Here is a 27,070-nt window from a genome sequence, read left to right as displayed (position 1 = left end):
AATATGGTCAATTTTGTAAAATTGTGCCAGACAGACAGACAGACTTATTTCAGCTTATGTTATATGTGTCTTGAATATTAATTATAATAAGTAATGTTAAAGCAACTTTGTATGTGAAAATGTGAAACAAATATTTAAGTACCATTTCAGCTTGACAATGTCCAGGTACGGTAGTTAAGAGGTACTAGGACTGATACCAGTTTCTAAACCTGAAGCAGGTCCTTTGGCTTGATTTTCTGTTTTTACTGTACATGGGTTGACTTTGTTTTGTTTGAGTGGCAACTGCTTCACTCCATGGTCTTGTCCCTGTAAAATATAAATCATCTTAAGTATGAAAAGTAGATAATATGGGGATAATACTTTTATCATTTTTCTTATGGGATACATTCAATACTTTTTGCTTAAAGTCTAAACAGGAATACTTGTGACTGGTGGAGAAGATAAAACTGTGTTGCCTTGTTTGGTGAGTATATAGGTTTCCAACATGAAAGAAATAAAGAAGCAAATTTCATTTCCAAGCAGAAGGTTGTTATGATCTTTGCATTTGACATACTGACCACAAAAACAAAAATCTACTCCATAATACATATGAAGGCAAGGTTCTTGCTCATACTGACAGTATTAAAGTTTCTCTCTCTTTTTTTAAAGAAATACAGAAGTCATTGAAGCACTGGAGAGTATACTGAATACACCTGAGACAGCCTGGCTGCCCTCTTTCTTTCTCTGTTTCTCCTGTTCATACTAAAAGTGGTGATTTATTTCCTCTCTTGCTTTACAACAGTGTACAATGTTTCACTGGTGTTGAACCTATTTTGTTTTTATTAGTAACATACAAAATAAATCAGCCAAGGTTAAAATAACAGTAAAACCTGAATTTGCCAATGAGAAACGAAAGTACCTTCTCATCACATATTTATATTGTCAAATTTAAGTTTAGAAGATTTCTCCCTACTCCACCTACGAAAAGGATGGATATGCAAATAAAGTATCAAATGCAGAACTGTATGTGATGAGAAAGTACATGAGAATGTATTTTGACCTTGGCATACAAACAGATCATTATACTGCTTACAAGAAATGTCTTAAATCACTTTTTAAACAATATACATGTTGTATTGCTTATTTCTAAAGAGAAGATAAGAGAGTTAAATGGATATAATTTTTTTAAGTACCAGATCAAGTTGTAAAAAACATTAATTTGAAGTTTGAGAATTTACAAACACAGAGCTTTTATAGAGCTACCTACATTTTCCCACACATTCTTTTCTTATGCAAAAATTGATAATTTCTTTAAGTGTAATTCAAAACAAAAACTGAAAGTTACAAGGATATAAGAAGATAAATTCTTGTCTGTCTATTTTCAAATGATTCTGGTAAATATAATCACTTTAATTATGGGATTAATACATGCTTTCCATGCATTACATTTTGAGTGAGACATAACATTTAAGATAAAGCAAAGTATACTAATCACTACGCATGTAACACAGTGAGACATAACATTTAAGGAAAAACAAAGCATTCAAATTACTATTTATGTAACACATTTCAGAATGAAACGCAAAACTAATACATTTCAGAATGAAATGCAAGACGTAAGGAAAAGCAAGACATCCTTTACACATATTTGAGAGGAACACAACATTTTGGAAACACAAGGCATACTGTTTACTTTGCATGTAACACGTGAGTGAGAGCAAGGCAGCATTTTTTGAAATGCCAGGCATACTATCTACTATGCCAAAGTAATGCACACTATACACATATTTGAGAGGAACCAATTTGGAAACACAAGCATATATTACTAGATGTAACACCTGTGTGAGGCAAGGCAGCATTTTAAACCAGGATACTATCTACTCAGTATGCTATACAATTGAGAGAACCACATTTTGAAACACAAGCAACTATTAGATGTACACTGTTGAGAGCAAGACAGCATTTTTTAAAATGCCAGGCATACTATCTACTATGCCAAAGTAATGCACACTATACACATATTTGAGAGGAACACAACATTTTGGAAACACAAGGCATACTATTTACTATGCATGTAACACCTGTGTGAGAGCAAGACAGCATTTTTTAAAATGCCAGGCATACTATCTACTATGCCAAAGTAATGCACACTATACACATATTTGAGAGGAACACAACATTTTGGAAACACAAGGCATACTATTTACTATGCATGTAACACCTGTGTGAGAGCAAGACAGCATTTTTTAAAATGCCAGGCATACTATCTACTATGCCAAAGTAATGCACACTATACACATTTGAGAGGAACACAACATTTGGAAACACAAGGCATACTATTTACTAGCATGTAAACCTGTGTGAGAGCAAGACAGCATTTTTTAAATGCAGGCATACTATCTACTATGCCAAAGTAATGCACATATACACATATTTGAGAGGAACACAACATTTTGGAAACACAAGGCATACTATTTACTATGCATGTAACACCTGTGTGAGAGCAAGACAGCATTTTTTAAAATGCCAGGCATACTATCTACTATGCCAAAGTAATGCACACTATACACATATTTGAGAGGAACACAACATTTTGGAAACACAAGGCATATTTTACTATGCATGTAACACCTGTGTGAGACAAGAAGTTTTAATGCAGCATATCTATGCCAAGTTCACAACATTTTGAGAGGAACACACTTGGAACAGGCATACTATTACTGCATGTACTGGAGGCAGACAGCTTTTAATGCCAGGCTACTTCACTTGCAAGGATGCACAACCAATTTGAGAGGACAACATTGGAACACAGGATACTATATACTATGCATGTACCCTGTGAGAGCAAGACAGCATTTTTTGAAATGCCAGGCATACTATCTACTATGCCAAAGTAATGCACACTATACACATATTTGAGAGGAACACAACATTTTGGAAACACAAGGCATACTATTTACTATGCATGTAACACCTGTGTGAGAGCAAGACAGCATTTTTTAAAATGCCAGGCATACTATCTACTATGCCATAGTAATGCAAACATTGATTTAAAACAACATTCTTACTAAATTAAGTCTGCAATTGTTAAATATATTTTTCCTAGCTTTTATTTGCCTCTTGTGCACTGCTTTTGTCCTGAGGTGGACTTCTTGCACCTGTAGATTCTTTTTGTTCAGCTTGATTTAAGGCAGGGCTGTTCCCCACTCTCTCTATAACAGCAGGAGTATCACTATAAGCAGTCTCCATGTCATCATCAAAGATGTCGCTTGGCAAATCCCTGCACTCTAACTCCTTCCTTAGATCTTTTACCTGTTCCCTCAAATCATTGTTTTGCTTGTGGAGGCGCTAAGTGTAGTCCTCTAGGCCTGATGCTTTCTGCTCAAGCCAAGCTGTTTTGAGTTGGCTGTCATCGCTTGGCAAATCCCTGCACTTTAACTTCTTCCTTAGATCTTTTACCTGTTCCCTCAAATCATTGTTTTGCCTGCGGATGCGCAGATTGAAGTCGTCTAGGCCAGAGACATTCTGCTTAAAAGTAGCTGTTTTTAGTAGGCTGCTAGATACGATAAATGCTGACTGACCTACAAATGCTGAACATGTTCTGCGGATTCTCTTGTGCGTTTCTTTTGCAATATCTGCTTGTGTACATGTCTGTGAGTAAACGGCTGCTTTGAGTTTTGTGCCCATGTCATCGTAGAAAGTGTGTAAGCTTTTTGTTAATTCCTCTAAGGTGGCTTTATTCAACTGTTTAGGGATTTTGGCTGGAGATGGACCTGGACTCTGTATGCTGGACATATGAATGTCCCGTTTTTCAGGAGTTTGCTCAGGGCTAACCTGAAAATATAATATTTAGCTATTAAGGCTTTAGGGTGCTAGTAGTAGAAGCAAAGTTGACTAAAATATATTAGAAAGTTAACCAGATGTCAGTTATTGAATTGCAAAAATAGATTCTGTTTATTTATGAACATTGTTTTTATTTATGGAAAATTTATTCTATGTAAAATGAATGATAAAAGCCCAGAATTAAGTGTGGAAATCAATATCAAGGAAGAAGAAGCTTGTGATGGAGTCTGCATGGCCTGTGATAATGAAAACGAAACTTTTTCCGGAGATGATGGCAGACTCTGTGTGCTGGATACAGGTGTGTCCCTCTTTTCTGGAGTCTGCTCAGGACTGTTCATGGTTATTTTTCCAGGAGTCTTCTCAGGACTATTCATGTTTTTCTTTTCAGGAGTCTGCTCAGGATTACTCATGCTTAATCTAGACTTTCTGAAAATATATTTAGCTTCTGACTAGCAACATGAAGGACATTTTACAGGAATGATGGACCGATGGACAATGGACGTCAAGTGATTTCAGTAATGAAAATAAAAATTATTTTAACATAGTGTAAAATCAGAGAGGCAACAGCAAAATGGAAACATGACAGTGTAATTGCTATTCAGATGATTTGTATAATCATGTGAGTTTCAAATCATTATAGATCCAAAATAACTTGAAAGAGTGACAAAAGCTCACCTTGAGTTAAAAATCATATAATGTTTAAATTCATATGAAAATGTTTTAGAAGTCTGTGTTTGAAGTAAACCAATTCGCCTGTAATATATCTGACTTTACAATAAGTTTGCATACTAAAGGTATGAAATCGATATTACTATGTAATACCATGACCATTTAACCCCCTTAGAACATACTCAAATTGAGACATGCTATACCGAGAGGTGAACCAACTACAATAAACATGCTGCAGTATGTTAGCTAGTCTGAAACACTACACCAAAAGCGAAAGGTAAGTACTATACAAGGTTATAGGTGAGTATATTTTAAGGTGTTTCCAGGCACCACCACACATGCCTTAACATATCCTTTTCTTATAATATATGCCAGTTATTCTTTAGTTGAAAATGGACCATAAAACAAATACAGAAAACCAGACAGGAAAATAAAAATAGAAAGCTGTTCTTCAGTTAAGGATACTTGCGGAGGTAGCCTGGACATGCAGCTAGCTCATATAGCATTAATGAATTCAATGATTCTGATGTATAGGGAAGAACAAGAAACAGTTCAAATACTGAAGTTAATACATTTGCAATCCAAAGCATATGTAGTTACCATTTTTAATATTTTTCAAGTGTGTATATATTTTCAATTCCTTTCATGCTGTATATGGGGACTGTGCAGCATAGAAAGTAGATGCAATGATTGAAACCTAGAAGGTGCATCAATATTAAACATCAGAGACTTTTTTTATTTTTAAAATGCATTTGTTGGTATTCTTATTGCCCTATATTCACTGCATATACAAAAACAATGAAAAATGAAAAAAATTACTGAAGAGTGGAACCTTAACCCATCATTGTGACAGTCCTTTTTTTACAGTCATAGCAACACACAACTTTCACAAGAAAGTGATGCCCGACAAAATGATGTCCGCTATTTTCATTGAAGACGAAATGACACGAGTTAAATGTTGTGTGCGACACATTAAAAGAATTGTTAAGTTACAATATAAGTTATTTATAATAACAACAAAGGGAAGTTAATCTAAAAAATGTTTAAGTCAACACAAAAATCCTGAACCGGTAGAGATAAATCAAAATACACCTAAAATGGATTTAACATGCATGTTGTACCACAGAAAAGTGGTCTCGATTTTTCCAACAGCAAGTAATAAAATTGCAATATAAGCTATTTATAGTAACAACAAAGGGAACTAATTCCATAACCACATCTCATGGTGGTGAACATTTTTGCCAAGTTACATTAAAATCTCTCCACGCACGAAGAAGAAATGGTCCAGACAAAGTATTGACATTTGACCTAAAAGTGTGACCTTGATGTTAGACCTACAGATCTAGTTCTTGCGCACGACACACGTGTTGTGATGGTGAACAATTGTGCCAAGTTAAATCAAAATCCCTCCAGGCATGCTCCGGACAAAGTCATTCTTGAATTTGACATTTGACCTCTAAGTGTGACCTTGACCTTAGACCTAGGGATCTGGTTCTTGCGCATGACACTGCGACTCATGGTTAACATTTATGCCAAGTTATATCAAAATCGCTCCATGCATGAAGAAGATATGCTCCGGACAAAGTCTATGGACGCCACCCGCCAGGCAGGGGCGTTCCCATAATACGTCCCGTTTTTCAAACGGGCGCATAAAAGTGGGTCCTGATGTGTGCTGCGGCCATTTGAAATATGTCAATTTTATAGAGAATAAAGAAGAACAGATATTTAGTGTGTTGTAACCTATAAGGTGACATTGGTAAAAATTGGAATCTGGCCGGATGAGGGTGGAAATGGGCTACTTTGATTAGAATTTTATAGAAAATGACAAATGTACTGCAATTTTGTCGATAATGAAGATAAAACCAAAAACTATCACATTTTCACTGTTTAGAGTGAATTTTTTTTAAACACTGCATATTTATAGCCTAAAGATTGCTATTTTCTGGCAATCAGAGGTAAAAATAAACATATTTAACAATTTAAAAGTGTAATTTGTATGCAGATAATAGTAGAAAATGACAAAACAGGGCAAAACAAGGCTAACTGCCAACTTAGGGTAACTGCTTGAAAATTATGTTGCGACAGCTATTTTTGGCAAGATCTGGCGCCTTCTCTTATGTTACTGAAAATGCCATAAAACCTTAGAAACTGTTGATATCAAGCTAAAACCTTGTATTTTTTCATGAATTTAGGTTCCTTGTACATTTCAAATGAAACTGAAACAATGTCAGAGAAAAAAATTATAGGCATACAGACACCAAATAGGAAAATGGCGCGAAAAACTGGTAGTCGCATAATGGCGGATACAAATAGTCCTCAGCTTTTTCTCTCTATAGAGCTATTTCCTTATTTTCTATGCATTTTTTTTTGCTAAAATCACATGACAGATCTATGCTTGACATGTAGGTAGCATTTTCATAATGAAATAATAACACGACAGAATTTGTTGTGAACATGTTACACTTGACTGAGCATGTAATGGGTACAAGGGTATCGTCAAAGGAATCCGATTTGCCGTAAGGCGCCGCCATCTTAGGCTCATGCATATTCCTTACAGATAGCCTCTAGCCCAATATGTGTTTACGCATAATCAATCTTTATTCCAGTCTTTAAATAGTGCAATACAACTACGTCAAATAACAGAACAAGAAGACACAATGATAAAGTTTAAATCATGTAACTCCTCGATTAAATATATCATAGTAAAGAATCGAGATTAATGAAATGAATAGATCTATGCATCATCTAAAAATAGACTCCCGCCAAAACAATTACGTAATAAAATTGTCCCTGGTCACGTGATTCCTTTAGCTTCTAACGTTTCAAATTTGCAAGTCATTTCTTTTGCGTACTTTTTTACTTCCTGATTTGTTTTTTGAATCGTAAACGCATGTACGAAATTTCTTTGTGTTAAGTGTGCGGGTACTTGCTTGTGTAGTCGCGTGATGAAAATATCCGGAAGTGAAATACAGACTGCAAGACAAATGCTTCCAATAGCATAATATGTACTGCACTTGCTCATATTTAAAAAAAACAGCTTTGGGTTATGATAAAACTGTTAATACTTAAGATTAGTTCTTAAATAGATCTAGATTAAGTTTGCACAAAAAATGACAAAACATATTTTTCTCATTGCATTATTAAACATTTGTAACATTATATTAGATTTCTAAAACAATATCCCTTAAAAAGAATATTTAATATGTGCTAGAAGGAACCTTTGGGTAAGCTAAATCTTGTCAGTTAAATGATGGGAGTCTGGACGAACTTAACAGTATACAGATTTATGTTATTATATATAGAACGACATTAACTTAAAACATTGAAAACCTATAACATGTATAAATCCTTAACCGTTCTATATTTATAAAAGAACAAAATATGACGATTTAATAAGAGATTTGCTGAAAATATCCAATATATGTGTGGTCTGACCCTAGCAAGAGGAGGTGCAAAAAATTCAGATTCCTCTGTTGAAGCAAAATCAAAAAATCAAAAGAAATATCCAAGTAAATTCATAAAAGATACGCTATGTATTTCAATTAACGCCCAATTAGAAATACGTTATTAGATAATATACAGATGAGGTTAATACAATCCGTATCTTAAATGCATTTTTCTCATATATTACAATGTAATTTACCTTTACATTCTAAGAGTTCAATCGACTGCAATTAACAAATTGTTATACAAAAGAATGCATTCAAAGTTACGAAATAAGTTTTATCACTTTTGATTCAATGCCAGAAAGCATTTTTTTATTGATTGATATCTCGTGTGCATTTCGACCTACTATTATAACATATTCAGCTAAATATTTGTTTGATCTTAACACCGGAAGGAAATATGAGCCGCGCCATGAGAAAACCAACATAGTGGGTTTGCGACCCAGTAAAAGAGACTGCAGGCAAAACAAATTGTTCGAGACAGTTCCCCACTCCTTTTACAACTACGAACTTATTAATTACCACACGTAAGTGACTACATAATTAACCCATATAATGATATAGTAACACATTTTATACATATTACATTTATTAGAAATAGATTACATTTATTGGAAATAAATTTTATTACAGATTATTTCAATAACGAATGGATTTGAAAGTCGTTTTCAAGTATATTTTATCGCTTGCAATTAATCATGCAAAACGACTATTAGGCAAACTATACACAATCTATTTCAACGTACCAATTACCTCCCTTTTAACTGATTTAAACTTTTAAGAAAAATTATATTGCGGAGAGTATCGCAAAATTGTGAATAGTAGGTGGGATAGATGACTGTATATAAATCAAGATATACATATATTATTTTGTCCTTTTCTGAAGTGTATATAATGAGCCGTGCCATGGGAAAACCAACATAGTGGGTATGCGACCAGCATCAATCCAGACCAGCCTGCGCATCCGCGCAGTCTGGTCAGGATCCATGCTGTTCGCTAACAGTTTCTCCAATTCCAATAGGCTTTAAAAGCGAACAGCATGGAGCCTGACCAGACTGCGCGGATGCGCAGGCTGGTCTGGATCCATGCTGGTCGCATACCCACTATGTTGGTTTTCTCATGGCACGGCTCATATTACGTTTCAATTTTCTTTATCTGGTTTCATATCAAACATAAGAATTAAGAGCGTTTTATAAGCAAAATAAAGGAAGTTGTCGAGCAGTAAACAGACTTATGCTATTATGATTGGAAAGACATTAACACAAAAGACATTAATCCTTAAGCATTCTGTATCTTAAAATGAACAGAAAAAAATGACGATTTAAAAAGAGATTTTTGAGAATATCCACAATATGAGTGGCAAGAGAAGGTGCGAAAAGTCACTGTTCCTATCCAGATTTCCATTTAATCCCTTGTATGTTTGTAGTTTGTCTATACTAAATAATGCAAGGCCGAATGACTTATAAGCCTGTCTATTAGAGGAAACCGCGGGTATAAATCAAAAGAAATATGCAGTAAATCTTCTAAAAGATACGCTATCTATTTCAAATAACATACAATACATTCCTAATTAAAAATAATTTATTAGATACTATACTTTACTCGTACAGATGCGGTCCGTACATTCTGCACCTAAAATGCTTTTTATTTTCTTTCATAAGGTAATTTATCATTGCATTCTAACAGTACAATTAAGCCCACAAAAACACTTGTAATTAATAAATTGTTATACGAAAGAATGCATTCAAAGTAACTAAAGAACATTTATCAATTTTTAATGTCGAAAAACTACTCTCTTGGGGACTATTCTTATGTTAGAAAGCAAATTTTTATTCACTGATATGCTTTCACCTACTATTATAAGGTATTCAGTCTAATGTTTGTTTGATCTTGAAATTGGAAGGAAACATACGTAATATTGATATAATTTGATATAATTTATTAAATCTTTGAAGTTAATTCGGTGTAAGTAATATCAGCTTATTTTTCCCATCTTTAGGATATTCCAAACATAATAACGTACTTAGCAACGTTGAGCACCCCGTCTTCCATATAGTAAGTTTGCAATGTGTTGTGACGAAAGAACATCACTCATGCAAACCAGATGTCACGTGATGTACCTGATACATGCATATACCATGTTGGATCTCTGTCTGAAGGAAATTAAAGACGCAAATTCATTTGGGTCTAAAAAATTACACAGTAGTCGCAATCATTCTATACCTAGTATTAATATTGTTTTTTTCTAAACATCTAAAACTTTGATTAATTCTAACTCTGAAAGCACTCCTCCCCCTGCAAATTTTATTCAGCTTTTGCACTTTTACGGATAGTATTACATTTAGTCTTTAAAGGTAATTTGATTATTTTCCACTTGACTTGTTACTTTTGAACTGATATCAACTCATAGGACGTTACGCTTTCCTTGTTGATTGTTTCTGAAATAACATATAACATCCAATCCAATGTGCAAACATACACGTCCGTGTGCTTAGGAAGCACAGGAGAACTGGCACGATACAATTTGGATGGACTGCCGAACAACGTGAAAATTTTATTCCTCCGCTAGGTTTATAACACAACCGTAAGTAAAAGAGATTTACGACGTGCTCACCAAATTCTATTCGCTATGAGATATACAGCGGGTAAATTTATCAATTCTATGAGCTATATAGCTCATAGAATTGGTAAATTTACCCGCTGATGTGGGCTGATGTGCAGAGAGTTATCAGCCAACATTCATCCATTGTGGAATTAAAAACTGAGTATGTATATCTTTTATTTTCTTCTTTTAATTACTGAATAGTATTTCTGTCTGGATACTTTTAAAAGGAAAAATTACAAATATTGTTTATATAATAATATTTATTCTACAAATAGTATAATATGTAAATAAATGTTTGTTAAATTTGAGCTCTGTTTCAATCAATTGTTTAAATAGAAAAATAACAAGTATATTTATTTCTATGAAAGAAGCGTATTATATATGATAACGGTGTATTTTACTTTTTTAAGTATTCATTTTTTAATATTTTTAATTTACATGTTTTAAATTTACCACTGCAATATTATTTTTATAATGTAATGAGACAATGGGTTTTCCCTTTCACTAAACAAATATGACTTAAATGTTCACAATTTTTTTTTTTATTTCAAGTATATGACATCGAAAAGAGTTACTTGGATGGAACAAGTCAGTTTAAGAACACCTTCAGTTAATTTTACAACAGTTATAAACGAAACATAAAATGCTGTTGAAAACACTAAAACTAAACTAAATGTCAAAAGGTCATTTTCTCATACTACATTGCTACACTCGTTGTTTTGTGATGGTGTTGTTTGATGTTTTTAAAGATAAACGCTTTTGGAGCGAGAAATCAGTTGGATTCTCCTTTACGCTATTGAATTATTTACTGACATTATTTTGCGTCTAATTGATTCCTTACTATTATCACCATAATCTGACTACCAGTTAGACCATTTTATGATAATTGAAATACTTACAGTAATTTCCATTTTTGTTTTATTTTACTATACATACCGGTCCTAATTATAGTATGTTTCCAAAAATATACAACAAATATTGTATAATATGTCAATGGGCATTTACTTCGTCAAATCCAGATATAGCATTGTATTTTGCTGTTATATGTAATAGAATTAACGAACATCTGCAGGAGCTTTAGCAGGATAAGTAGGTTATTAAAGCCTAGATAAACCATAGATATATAATAAAAAATGGTTCGTTATTTTCTTACTTTTTTGTTTTTAAGTAAAAGAGTCACTTGTTTAAATTGCAAGGGATTAGACCTAAATTACTAAACTCACTCGAATACACCTGCGGTTGCCTCTAAACTTATGTCGATACTTGTTACATGTGTAAATGTTGAGTTCTGTTCTTCCTGGGGTTACAGGGCGTGGGCGTGGGCGTGGGCGTGGGCGGTAGCTTGCATTTCCATTATTGTCTATGAACAAGCTCAATCAAACCGAACCTGCAACAGTTTCATTTATGTCGAGTTGGGCGGCCTGTGGTTTATCACTTTTCCTATTTTATTCAATCAATACAGGATAAATCAACACAAGTTTAAACAAGAAACTACGAGTAACAGATGAAAGTATTAATTGAATAAGTGACTTTGCAAACGAAACAATTTTCTGTTTAAAATTAATTTGATTTGTCAAATTGGGTTACGCTAAATTGGCTAAATATTAAGTCATGTCTCTTTATTTCATTACCAAAGGTTGCTCTTTATATTTTAATATATCGATGGAAAAGACAAACAATTTTACAAGAATATGACAAGAAAATACTAACTTGCTTAAAACGTTAAAATTTTAATCAGAATTAGTAAGTGTGAGACCATATTGCTAAAATATTAAGACGTATTTCAAATTGTATTTTATCAAATTATTTTATATAAAGTGACCAACATATTTGTTAGGTTTTAACTATAATATGAATAGAAATATGATTACTTAGTTTGATATATAGATTTGGTTAAAATATATTACACAATATATTGTTAGAATCAAATTGGTTAACATATATGTTACCACTAAAAGGTAGCATTAACAACAGAACAAATATGTCATGGAAAATGCCCCTGGTACCATATCTGAAAATGATTATCGATAAAACCTTTGCAATACAATGAGCAGCATGTAAGAACGAAAGAGACCATATTTATTTAATATAATTAATTACTTTTACCAAATAAACTAAGGGAGTTTTAAATGATGTTGATCTATTTATTGCTTGTTTCAAATAAACTAACTAAGTATTAGTTTATGCCTTTAAAATGACAATCTTTGATATGTTTTCAAAATGAATCTATGTGTTTTATATAAAAACTTATGTATTTATTGTTTTACTTGCAGAGTCACGTGCAGCGGGAAACAGGTTGCAATACAAAGCTTATTCAAAATGGTTCATTTCTACATACTTTATATTTTAATTCTGACAAAAGTGAGTGTACCTATATACTCAAGTACCGTTGCAAAGCCATCGAATAACTGCATAGTTAGCCTTTCCATTCCACAAGAGAACATTAAAACTGTTTGCGATGGTGGTGATAGCTACCATATTGATCAAAAACTTAGATCTACGGACATTCAGATATCTTCACTCAGACATAAGATCAACAACATGAATGTAAGACTTGCATACACATTAACACAAGATGGTAAATGTAATTGTGCAACATATATTCCAGAAAGACTTCTGACAGTGGAACAAAATGTTGCAAATCTACAAGCGAAATTTACAAAATTAGGACAGTATGATGAAACGAACCCGACAAATAAAGGTTTAAGAAATAAGAAGAATGTTCGATGGGTAAGTGATGATTCTGTCATAGAAAGGGAAGAGATTACAAAAAAGAAATTTGCTCGAATAATAAGAAATATAATCAGAAAAGAACTGAAAATTATCAAACAAGAAAAGCAGCGAAATGTTTTACATAATCATGAATATTTTGGACAAGAAAGTAGAATTAAACAAAATCTCGATAAGCTCTTAGGCGTTATGAGGGTTGCTGACCTAGAATTGGACAGAAAAAGTGCTTTAAGTAAACACAATATCAAACACATGCAAGCAGACGACTCTTTTGTCGAAAATCGTCCAGGGATCTTCAGTTTTGTCAAAGCAATGCCTGAAAATGAAAAATCCGAACATTACACACCCGAAGACAAACTTAACGATTCTGGTTTCAATGATAACGACAAAGGGCATATGACACGTAGAATGGAGGAAATGGAACACGATATTGAAACTTTGGCAAATGGAATTGCCGCATTGCATGAAAACATGTTTGATAGCAAAGATATCAGAATTCAATTCGAAGACGAAAAAATATCTATGGAAAATAGAATACTAGAAAAATGTAGTAAAGAATATCATTCATTGAAATTGGAGATAGAATACATGACAAATCAAACACAGATAGTATATAAACTCCTGCAAGCCACGGTGAAATCACAAAAACAATTGCAAGCAAGTATTCAGAATTTTAATGCTACATTTAAGCTAAAGAACTACGACATTGAAAGAAATATTTCAAGAATATCTTCACAACTGGATACTTTATATGGAACGCTTGATTTGTATCCTAGCTATTCAGATACCAATGTTGATGATACTATAAAAATGTTGGAAATGGAGGAGACAGTTGCTTTTGTTGGTGAAATTAAGAACATTTGGCCAACTTTAGTGAGCAATTTGACAACAATTGCAATACGGCAGGAAGATATTATGAAAGTGGTGGACAATTCTTCAAGGAAATATGAAACAGAAATAGAAACAATGAATAAATATGAACAGAGTCAAAATAGCACTGCTCGTAATAATTTGAGATCTTACAGACTGATTTTAGTTATCATAAATATTTTCCAGTATTTTGTATTATATAAAATTTAGTCTATAGCTGTCTCTTCGAATTATAGGAAATCGTGTATACAATAAAACACAAGTTCAGATTTCTGATAAAAATCTATAAAGCTTGTGTTCCATCTGGAATTATATGATGCTCAAAAAGTAGCAATTACTTTAAATAGAATACCGGGTATTAAATAAACATTTAAAATGTCAAATTTCTAAACATGATATTGCTATTTAATAAATGATCAGTTACTTTAGATGAAATTGCTATCATTTTTATGACACCATAAATATGACCCTTTAAAACCCAGTGTCAAATATGTATTCCAGTGCCTTCCAAATATACAGATATACACGATGTGTTGATTTATGTTTAACACAGGTCGAAGTATAAACATATCTAGATAAAACGATTTTTTACAAAACATTCATTTCATTCTTAGTTTTTCTTTTAGTAAGAAAAGACTCATCAACATTATGTGCTTTGTTTCTAATAGAATTCAATATTGAACGGTTAAGCTAAATGCATATCGACAATGCCGGCCTATGATTGAATGCGATAGTTGCATTACAATACTTTTCCACACTAAACACAATTACAACAGTGTATGTGACTTAAGGTACTTTTAATGTTTTCAAGCTTTTGAAGTAATAAAACGATATAATTCAGTTCATTAATTACTGTATATGCTCACATAATTTTCCATTACACGTTTAGAAAATATGTTCGATTGTTAGTATTTTGAGTGCCCACTATCTCCTCGGTTGCTTAAGCAGTGTTCTATTTGTCCAAAGTGTCCAAAGCACTATATGCCTTTACAGTGCTTCTCTTCTTGAAACGGACAGACTCATCCTTCTAAAAGTGAACTGGTAGCTATCTTGATCTACTTCTATACAGAACAGAACAGAACAGAACAGAATTTTATTGAGACTTGTACATCGTACATCGTCTAAACACTAATATTACAATATACATAGTCACGTTCATACAATTTTAAAGAAAGTAACAAACATGTTATTAACAACTAGAAAAAAGAAAACTATACCTAGACATATAGTATATAATCAAATAAAATGTAATTAACAAAGGAAGTGAGAATACAATGACATGGGTTCTTTATAATGTATTATTAATAACCATATTTCTTTTTTTGATTGCCTCTTTGATATATTTACACACATTAACAAGCTCATCTTTGTTGGTCGAATTTAGTAATGAATGGAACTTAAAAACTGATGGATTTACAAAATACTGTCGCTTAATATATTTTTTACGTATTTGCTGATAATATGGACAAATACAAATAAAGTGAAATTCATCCTCCAAGTCTCGTTTATTACAACACAAACAATAACGCTCATTTCGTGGAATATTGTTACGTAAATATCTTCCCGTTTGTATTCTTAAAGGATGAGCAGAAAGTCTTAGTCTAACAAAATAGAATCTAAGACTACGAGGTAGTACGTCTAAATACCATTCGTAATCATGACTTGTTTTAAATATTCTATACATATCTAGTACTGAATTATTATTAACCCTTATATTCCATTCCTGTTTATATGTATCGATTATTCTTAATCGAAAATCATGTATGAATTTATCAATATGAATAGTATCAGGATTATCAAACACATATGAAAATCCGTAATCATTTAGTAACTTCTTAACATTTGATACCCAGTTTATACAACCACTATTACAATCGTCTAATGCCATATTGTATATTGTTTTAAGAATAATGTTATTACTATATACAAGTTTAAACCAATATTTAATAATTCTTACATATCTTACAATATATAGAGAATATCTATCTAATTCTCCATACACTGCAGCATTACATGTATTTATTTTGACTTGTAATAGTCTTTTACAAAACTTTAAATGTAAACGTTCTATCTCTTTAGATTTTGTATACCCCCATATTTCCGAAGCATAATTTAGTATCGAACCTACAAAAGCATCAAATAACTGACATAATATTTTTGGTTTTATATCAAATTGTTTACATTTAAATAATAGTGTGTTCATTGCCTTAAGGGCTTTCCCAACTAAATGCTCCTGGTTTAATGAAAAATTACCTGTATAATTAAAAACAGTACCTAGATAGTTAAAATTATCAACTACTTCAATATTTTGGCCATTATAGGACCATTTTTCATCATGGCGTAATCTCCCCCGTTTACGAAAGACCATTATTTTTGTTTTTGTTGTATTAACTTTTAAACCCCAAGCACTGCAGTATAAATAAAGGTTATCTAAATGCTTTTGGATTTCTTCGGGCGATTTACCTAGAATGGCCATATCATCCGCAAACAAAAGCAAAATCAAAACAATATTATCAATGTGTAGCCCAGAATGTATACTATCTTGTAAAAATAATTCTAAATCTTCTACAAACAGTGAGAACAATAGAGGCGACATTACCTCCCCTTGACGTAAACCGATAGCGTAGCTGAAGTAATCAGAATATGATGAGCAAGATTTTACACATGACTTTACATTTTGGTACATATTTTTTATTATCCTCAACACTTTACCTTGAATGCCAGTTTTATACATCTTTAACCACAAAGCATTGCAATAAATACTATCAAAACACTTAAACAAGTCGACATATATAACATATAATCTCTTATTTTCATTGATATATTTCTGAACAATTGACATAAGAATATATAATGCATCAATAGTGGAACGACCTTTACGAAATCCGAATTGAGCATCAGAGATTATATTGTTGTTTTCACAAAACAATTCAATTCGCTTTTTCAGTATACTGGTAAAAAGCTTTGAAAAACAGCTAACTAAAGTTATTCCCCTATAATTATTTACATCATTTACTGATCCTTTTTTATGTAAAGGTATAATAACACCTTCAGTCCATTTATCTGGAAAATGCCCCGAGTTTAAAATACAATTAAAAACATCACATAAGTGCAAAGATAATATATCAATACATTCGATAAAGTATTCGTTCATTAAACAATCATTACCAACAGATTTGTTAAGCTTCAATTGTTTTACAGCACATATAATTTCATTTACAGAAATGGGTTCATCTAACTCTGGAAAAGTACAATTCTCAGCATTAAAATCATTATTACTACAAAATGTTTCAGCTTCAACATTGTTACAATCAGACATATCATTACTAAGATTTTCAAAAAATAATTTGAAATCTTCTGAAGAGATATTACAATTTTTCTCTGCATTTTTAGACTTGAAAAACTTCCAAAAATCTCTAGGCTTCTGTGTCTTTAGTTTTTCAATTTCTCTCATCTTATTTCTATATGAAAAACTTTTCTTTTTGCGTATTAAGTCCTTATACAATTTTTTCTTTGAACATAAAGTGTTTCTATTAACAGGGGTTTTATCCAAGTTAAATAATCGCAGAGCCTCTAAGTACGAGTTTCTAGCATTCACACACTCTGTATCAAACCATTCTGCGTTTTTGATACAACAATTATCATCAAACATAGGTCTATTATTATAACTACATTGTCTAGAAAATAACGGGTCCGCAACACTGCGGATTACGTCTGAAAAACTTTCTAAAACATTATTAACTGATTGTTTGCTTGAATAATCTATATCATTTACAATATTGTTGAACTCTGGCAATTTTGAAATTATACCTAAACGAAATTGTTCTTTAAGTGAATTATCCCATCTGTATTTTATATCAGTGCGTGTCTCATAATCAGGTGAGAAATTATTACAATACAGGTTAAAGAGTAGCGGAGCATGATCGCTCCATTCATTAAACTGACCTACCGTAAAATTACTGATCGTTGTGAAATCCCGCTCACTGGCCAATAAATAGTCAATTACAGATGTTCCGTTACGGGAATAAAATGTATGCTTACAACTGTCACCTAATCTACCATTAACAATTCTTAAACAAGTAGATTTGCACATGTCTAACAATTTTAAACCAAGATTATTATGTACTCTGTCTACTGAGGCCCTGTCAAGGGTACTGTCTGGTATATAATCTGCATCATCGTATACACGATTTACATTATCATGTACTATAAAATCATATTTATTGCCAACTCTGCTATTTAGATCACCTATTACAAACAATTTACCGTATTCTGAAAAATATAATATGTCATTCTCTAGTATTCAACTTCTAAGGCATTTAAATAAACATTTAATTGTAACAAAGTGCAGTGTTGACGTCGATTTGTTATATTCATAATTATAACAGTGGCTGCACGTTTATGTTAGAATTAATTTACTTTTTTGTAGGTGTTATATACAAATATATAGGTAACATCACCTTCACTTTTCATTTTTATCTTGTTGATGGTTATAAATCGTCAATAAAGCAATTATCGACTTATAACTTTACCTACTTCAATAGCATTGTCATTGTCATTATCACAAATTCAAATGATAATATTTCGTACCTAGTGCATGACCTTGGAAGGATTCCTTCTCACTGGATAAGAAAGTGCCAATGTTGCAACATCATGGAATCTTGTTAAATGTTGCAAGTGTTTGTCATAGACTGTTTTCGTATAATCATGTCAATTAAATTTGATGAATAACAGTATTTAATCAATTATGAATAAAACCTATTTTTTTTCTATTTGCAATCCTGGTATTTATTTATTTATTCTTTTTGGGAATCGAACAGTGAAAAGATATCTTTGCGATCTTTTGTGGCCATTTGTTTGTGTTCTTATTGATGTGGAGTAAAGATGTTTTATTGAAAGTTCTTTCAAATGGGTTACACATAAATACACGCCTTGTGTTTTAAGTAATTTATGAGCGTTTACGATTTTGATTAGTTTGATAACTCTTGACTTTACAGATGAAATTCGGGGAGTATCTGTAATTAACATAAGCTCTGTTGGTAAACTAGACAGACAATATAAATTTTATGGAGTATATACTACTATTTAATTACAAAAGAGGAGTATTAATGTTTTCATGTGGATCAATAAACAGCCGTAGTGCTAAAGAACCTTTACAACACAAGTCAATAAATCATGAAGCTCTTTGAAAGTTTGGCGTTATGAGCAGAATACAGACTTTTAATTAACAAATGCAATATTAGAAAGCCGTTAAATAGATGTATAAATCTTTATATTCTTTACAACACTTAAACAGAATTCCCCATTCATATGCATTTGAATTGGAATGAAAACGGCGTACATGTAATCATATTCTAAATGATATTAAATCTAAACCAAAGAATATCATATTTGCCATTTCTTTGTCTAAATGCATTCTTTTTAATAGAAAATATATAAATTGTAAAATAATATGAAAATAAAATATAACAAAATAATTATCATAATCATAAGATGCTTCACTGTAATTACTGAACAGAACTAAATTAAATAGATACATTCATCTGATTGCTGGTAATGAAATAAAACAAATGTGCAAAGAAACATAATTCTTGTCTTCAAATGTATCAATTTATTTTCCTTTCGTACATTGTTTTTATCCGTGAAAAAGTGAGATTGGTATTTGATCATTTTCCTTTTGTCTGATCGTTCTTCTGTATATCTGTATATGTGACTGTCCTTCTCGAGCCGATGTGGTAATTTTGCTGATACCTTTGTCAGTATATAACATGTAAAGTTTAGTATATGTAAATGTTAGAATTGTTTATAAGATCCAAATAGAACCAATGCAAATACCGAAACGTTTCCCTTAAACCATTAAAATTTACAAGTTCTTTATCCTCTATTTTCTGTTGAATTGGTGGAAAATGGACATCTCTATAAAACAAGTATCTAGTTATAGCATGATTATTCAGATTTTGACTAAAATAAAGTAATATATTTTCAAACATTACTGTTGATGTTTAGAAAGGGTATATGCGTATTTATCTCCAATTTTATACAGGATCAAACAAATTTCAGACTGAATTAGTTTACGATACAGCACATCACAATTTAGATAAAATGGTACATGCTCAATAAAGTTTCCAGCAGAATGGCTTTGACGGTAAAATTGATAAACTTTATCTTTGAATTTCTCAACTGTCTGTCTCGATATATTACATTCTAATTATGCCCCGCAGGTGGGCATGTTAAAATTGCACTGAACGTCCATCCGTCTATGTGTGTGTGCGTCCGTGTAAATTTTTATCAAGGCTCTAACTTCAACATTCATTGGGGATGTGAAAATAATTTGACACAAATGTTAACCATATTGAGAAGGTGTGTCGCGCTTATGACCCGAGATTCTGAGGTCATGGTCAAGGTCACAAACCCTAACCCTAACCCTTAACCCTAAAAAAAATGTTCATCCTATCCCAATAGTTGCCTCGGGGGCATTTGTCAGAAATAGTGACAGCTCTGCTTTAGCATCAGCCCTATATCTTGACTTACATGATAATGTTTAGAAGACACAAAATTTGATTTATTTGTACATTTTATAAATGACAATAAGGTTTGATGTCTTAATCATAGTTCATAGAATAATTAGAGATCGCACTTATCTATGCCATACCTTCAAATATAGGTGCAACATTTATGCACATCATCTTTATACTGAGTTACAAGATATTGTTAATTAGGCATAAAACCCGTTTTATTTGTAATAGATAGACTACACCTACGAGGAGAATCCTTTTGATCAAATATCAATGAAATTGTATAATGAAGTGCTGTTGCACTTGTATCTATTCATTTGCCAGTGATAACTCGTAATTGGTTAAAAGAATATATTCTATTTTATTCATACACTATTTTCCGAGATATACGCCAAGATGTTCTTAGCAAAATTAATGATGTTTCTTTTAATAACTCCGATTGTATTTGTTACAAGAAATCTGAGGTGAAAAAAGATATAAATATTTTTTGACTTAACGTCTAAAAGTGTTGCGTTTTTAAAGCGTTTCAGTTTATTACTTTTCATAAATTGCAGTTAATTGTGTGGGCTAAATTGAACCTTTTTAGTCCATCTAATACAATCATTAAATCTAAGATGCAGAGTGTATACCCTGCACCTGCTTATAGAATTACAAGTTATTTCTAACTGGGAATAAAACTTGCTCTGTCTGTAGCAGAATAGTAATTAATATCAATAAATTCTGTATCTTTATGACTTCTGACGATATATTTGTTCTGATAAGCGTGCTACGTCGTACCCTAACAGCATCAGATCTACAGAGAGCAAATTGTGATAAAAACTATTTTGATATTACTTCTGTGAGAAAAAAACTTTTGTATACCATGATAAAGAAATTGTAGCCGTTAACTTCAAAAATATAAATTCTGAATATGATTAGGCGTAAAATATTGTTTGGTTTTCGGTATCCCGACCTACCTTAAATTTTTGGCCCGACCCTAAATGTTTTCATGGCCTTGAAGAATTTTTTTTCAACTTTTTAACAGAATGTTGCAAAACTGCACTTTTTATACTTTAAACATGGTCAGTGATGTTAGAAATCATGTTTTGATGCTCTAAAAGCATAACCCCCTTATTTGCATTCATTTTTTGACACAAAAATAATTTCAGAAAAAGTTTTACTTAATAACTTAATAAAAACTACCCCCCTCCCCCAACAAAAAAAAAATCCGACCTATCTACCCTATTTTTTTAGCATGTAACTGGAAACAAAGCATTTTTAGGCCTTACCTTAAAAGGTATATATAGTAGATAAACATGTTTTTGCTCTATGGATTCCTTCTGATGAAATAAAAAAAGTGCTAGAATATCACAATATAAGCCCGTCATGTAAATGTTACAATGAAATATATTCTGTGTAAGTTTGGTAGACAATAAGACCCCAAACAATGACATATCCAATTCTAACAACCAGGTTAAAAAGTTTCAAGAATAAGCTATTTATAGTTGCAACAAAAGGAAAAAAGACCACAAGAAATCTATATTTTGTTTTCGTAAGTCCACAACAAAACTCCTTGCCAGGTAAAAATACCTTAAAATACAGCAAAAATTCGAAAGTAACATCTATGTTGTACCACAAAAAAGTGGTCTTGGTTTTTCCAAAAAGCTATAAACATAAATAGATCGGCAACTTGAAAGGCATATAGAGCAAATCTTGCGAACGTGGTAACTGAATAAGATCTCGTTTCACCGGTATATGAAACATACAGCAGTAGGGTAAAAAAATTGAAGTCGTGAAAAACTTTCTATCAGATCGTTTGTTTATAATGACAATGGTATTATTTAATGTTATAAGTATTTTCTACACGAAGAAGGAATGAATTTATGATTGGAGGTCTGAGAAATCAACATATGTCGTTTGAAAATTGGACCTGATTTAATTTATTACGTCCAGGCCGTAATACTGTAATAAGCGTCTATTGATTTGATCACAATTGATCAAGTCGGCAAACGCTTCAATACGATAATGCGCTTACGCGAGATTATCTCCTGTTATCATTCTGTGTATTTTATACTTCTTTGGTTTTTTCCATACGGTCTATTATAAAAAAGTTACAATATAGGTTATTTATAGTAACAACAAAGGGAAGTTAATCTTAAAAGATTGTAAGTCCACTAAAAACCTTACCAGGTAAGGATAAGTCAAAATACACTTTGAACATGCATGTTGTACCACAGAAAAGCGGTCTCGTTTTTTCCCTACGGCCAGTAATAAAAAAGTTACAACAAAATTGGCTTTAGATCTAGGGACTTAGATCATAGCATTCCGTCAATTGTGCCAGGTTAAACCAAAATTCCTCCATGCATGAAGAACAGATGCTCCGGACAAAATCATTCTTGAATTTGACCCTTGACCTCTATGTGTGACCTTGACCTTAGACCTAGGGATCTGATTTTTGCGCATGACACTTCGGCTCATAATGGTGAACATTTGAGACATGTTACATCAAAATCCCTCAATGCATGAAGAAGAAATGCTCCGGACAAAGTCTGTGGACGACGCCCATCCGCCCGTCCGACCGGCCGCCCGCAAAGGGCGTTCCTATAATAGTCCTGTTTTTCAAACAGGCGTATAAAATGACGCATTTTATTGATTCTCAGTTCTATCCGAGAAATAAAAAGACGATTAATATAACTCGTTTTGCTTTCGAGTGTTGCAGTCAGTTATAAGTAAATTGTGATCAATGGATAAGTTCTTATCAAGCAAGAAAAACTTGTTTTAACTAGTAATCTTTTTCTATAGATATTTATGTGTTGATCTGAAAATTGAATATTTGCAGAGAACGGGGATACCAAATTTGGAAATGTTTGATAAAATTAAAAGACGGACGGACAGATGTACGGACTAGAGTAAATCTGAGTGCACCATTCTTCACTTAAACGACAAATACCCAGTATTTTACGGGGCTCAAACAGCAAATCTTCGTTCAGTTAAACTTAAACACTTAAAACTTTGTTAAAAGCTGTTTCACAAAATCAAGTTGGGAACAATTTGAATGTAACTTTCAAACATTTCTACATCGGTCTCGCACAAAATATCACAGTTCTGTTAGACGTTGAACGATGGACAAGTTTCGGAAGCAATATTTGATAAAACTCTAGAAGGGACCTTCGCGGCCGAATGGTGACGGTCCTTGGCTTCGAATCACTTTCCCTGCACCGATAAGCTTTGTTTATACATAATTTATTTTAGGTCAATTGTAAAAGAAGTTCTACAACTTATATTAATCACTCTTGACACCTCATTCCTGATGGAATCTATCGCCAAGAGGGTATGAGAGAATATACCGGTTTTCCTTTTAATGCTGAGCGCCAAGCAATGTTTTTCACGTCTTTGGTATGACGCGGCCGGGGATCGAACCCACGACCTCCCGAGGTGGACGCTCTACCATTAGGCTACCGATGAGCTTATAGTGTAGTATTGTTTATGTGAGGAAGCCATACAGCCGGCGTATGGAAGGTCAGTGGTACTACGGAGGTGTGCTCGCCCGTGACTGAGACAGTGCACGGATGAACACCTGGGTCTTCCTCCACCATCAAAAATTCGACAAGTCGCCATATGACTTAAATTGTGTCGTCGTGACCGACAAAAGTAATATACACCTTAATATAGAAACTATAAAAACTTAAGAAACGAATATATGTTACAAATATCCATACTTAGAAAATAACGTGGGTTGAAACGTACGAAATGTTTTATAAAAGAAGTAGACCAATGTTGTTTTTTACGCGGAGAAGACAAACATACAGGTCGAAACTGGCAGAAGTGAGCCACCATAGCAACGACATTAAGTGTGTAAATATTAATCTATTTTCCCTAAAAAGTTTTGTAATTTATCAAATACTGATCTGTTTTCTTTGTTTGTACCTTTTATTGCATTGCTTTATAACATTGTAACACCTGAATAGAACTTAACTAAAAGTAACAGACTGAATTATGGTAATTAGTTGAAAAGAAGCATAACATTACCCAAATGAAATAGAAACAAACCACACAAAAATAGAAATAGTGATTATTTCTACAACAGTTACAGAACATTTAAGTATTTGTCATACTTTAATGACAATATATTGAATTTTGTTTAGTTTTTATTACCTTAAATGAAACGAATATTTAACTTTATGCCCTTTGGCAGAATTAACTAAGTTGAAAATGTTTGGCAGAAGATGCATGTCTATATTTTACATTGTCTATTCTATTCAAACACCAAAGGTTTGTTATTGTGTTGTTAATTATCATACAAGAATCATATGTTTCAGTGTCTATTTTGGGCCATTTTATTTTGAACTTCATACCTTCGCAACAGATGATAAACACTTTTGTATTGTATTACTTTCTGTCTGTGGTGTTATCGCTCTTAGAAAAGCGGCCAGAGTATGCAATTTATTACGGTAGTATATTGGTAAGTTGACGTAGCTGTATTTCAGTATCCATGTACATGTACAAATATACAAAAAGTCACATAAATGAATAAATCTATAAAATAAACAAAATTTCACATAAAGCTTGTGTAAATTAATCCGCTTGGAATATATACTATCACAATGAGTTGATGATATCATCAACTATATTTATGCAGTGAAAAGAGCAACCCTTCAAATTTTGTGAAATTAATGACAAGATTCATTGAACTTAAATTTGTTAAAAATGTTCATTTTTGCCGATACCTCCGTCATAGTACATACACTTTAATTTGTATTACAGGTAATATTTGTATTGGTAAGTGTAAGATTGTACACAAGAACCCTTTAAATAATTGAAAATTACACTTTTCGGTAATTTTGTCCTATACTTTTGAAATAGAAGGTGCACTGAGTTGACATTTGGTGCGAATGTTATGAATTTATCAATAGCAGATTTCTTTTGCGGAGAGGAACATAACATACTAATGCATTAGGTTTAAATAATGTTAAATATACGTAAATGTAATTTCCAGCTAATGTACAATACCAAAAATTCTAACTGCATGGTTTATTCATACAGTACTGTATGGTTTATTCATATAATGTCATATCTTTGCAGTGGTTATTTAAGAAATAATATATCTCATCGGTGATTTGTCGCTGAATAAATCACTGTTTGGAGTTCAGATGCGAAGGAATTATATCACGAGGGCGCGAGTGATATAATGCTACGCATCTGAATGACAAACAATGATTTATTCAAGAGCAAATCACTAAATGAGATATATTATTTCGATTCTAACACGTTATCAAGGACTTTAAAGTACATCCTTGTCGGCATGCATTAAATATTTGTCCGTTTTCAATCGGATTCTTTTCCAGCGCGCCGCTACGCCGCTTGACGCTATGACGTAATAATTGTGACGTCAGAACAGTCAATTGTTGTTTAATAATTCACTGTTTCTAGCCTTCTTTGTTGAATAGGAAAATGTATCGGATCGTGTTAGAATGTTTGTTTATTTTGGGTTTAACGCCGTTTTTCAACAGTATTTCAGTTATATAACGGCGGGCAGTTAACCCAACCAGTGTTTCTGTATTCTGTACCAGTACAAACCTGTTCTACGCAAGTAACTGCCAACTTCCCCACATGAATCAGATGTGGAGGACGAATGATGTTAGACACAATGTCTTTTATTAAATCGTCACGGAGAACATACGCCCCGCCCGAGGATCAAACTCACGACCCCGCAATCCGTAGATCTGTGCTCTCCCTACTGAGCTAAATGGGCCTTTGCAGTGGTTAGTCAAATTTAGTGGATATATGGGACGAGTGTTGTATTCAGTCGTAGAACAAACAACCGAGTATGACAGAGGTAATTCCCTGATATGGCTGGTTTAAATGATCCTTTCGGCCGATATCTGAAATTCAGTGCTTATGTTTGTAAATACTAAATAATTATCAGCAAATTGAAGCAGAATCTACTTCACTGCACAAGAGTTACTGTGAGTGATTGATATATTAATGTAGTGTACACTTATAGAACGACTTCTGATAGTTCTGGTTATTGACAGACAAGACATTCAGTAAACGTATAATAATATTTACAAGACATCAGAAATGAATTTCATTTATTTTATCAATTTCTGACTTTATCCTCGTAAGCCTGTGTTGAATAATAAAAATCGGTCAATAGCGAAAAATGTTGGCCTCTGATTTATGTATGGAGTAATGTATTAATGAATTTTATCCAATGATTGTCTCATTTATTGCTGTATTATTTTGTGTGAGTGTTTCTATTCCCAAGTATATACTTTATGCAATGCCCTATTGTACAGTTATTTCCTCCAGTTTCACATGCGTCATTCCCATCATTTCACGTAAATCTTTTGCTTTCCGTAGATCAAAATGAATGAATTTCAAATCCTTGTAGCATTTATGACAACCGAGTGTTTTATTTCAGAAATTGATCT

General features: G+C 32.6%; 2 protein-coding genes across 2 annotated transcripts in view; both read left to right on the top strand.

The window, feature by feature from the left end:
* LOC123534816 (NADPH--cytochrome P450 reductase-like) overlaps window positions 1-27,070 on the top strand; it is a 163,163-nt gene that overhangs the window by 30,079 nt on the left and 106,014 nt on the right. The window lies entirely within an intron of this gene.
* On the top strand, window positions 10,536-15,405 carry LOC128547329 (uncharacterized). Its single transcript, XM_053519700.1, has 2 exons — window positions 10,536-10,702; window positions 12,816-15,405. Exons 1-2 carry the CDS (start codon window positions 10,641-10,643, stop codon window positions 14,350-14,352), a joined length of 1,599 nt encoding a protein of 532 aa, XP_053375675.1. The 5' UTR covers window positions 10,536-10,640; the 3' UTR covers window positions 14,353-15,405.

The sequence above is a fragment of the Mercenaria mercenaria genome, chromosome 12, assembly GCF_021730395.1.
Source record: "Mercenaria mercenaria strain notata chromosome 12, MADL_Memer_1, whole genome shotgun sequence".
In the NCBI taxonomy this organism is placed as follows: domain Eukaryota; kingdom Metazoa; phylum Mollusca; class Bivalvia; order Venerida; family Veneridae; genus Mercenaria; species Mercenaria mercenaria.
Note: the sequence above shows the minus strand (reverse complement) of the source record. Positions and strands in the feature narration are given on the sequence as shown.

Excerpts from the sequence above, each read along its gene's own strand:
- LOC128547329 (XM_053519700.1), top strand. The coding sequence starts at position 10,641 with ATGTGGGCTGATGTGCAGAGAGTTATCAGCCAACATTCATCCATTGTG. Across the intron at positions 10,703-12,815 it reads ATTGTGGAATTAAAAACTGA|AGTCACGTGCAGCGGGAAAC; the intron begins GTATGTATATCT and ends TTTTACTTGCAG.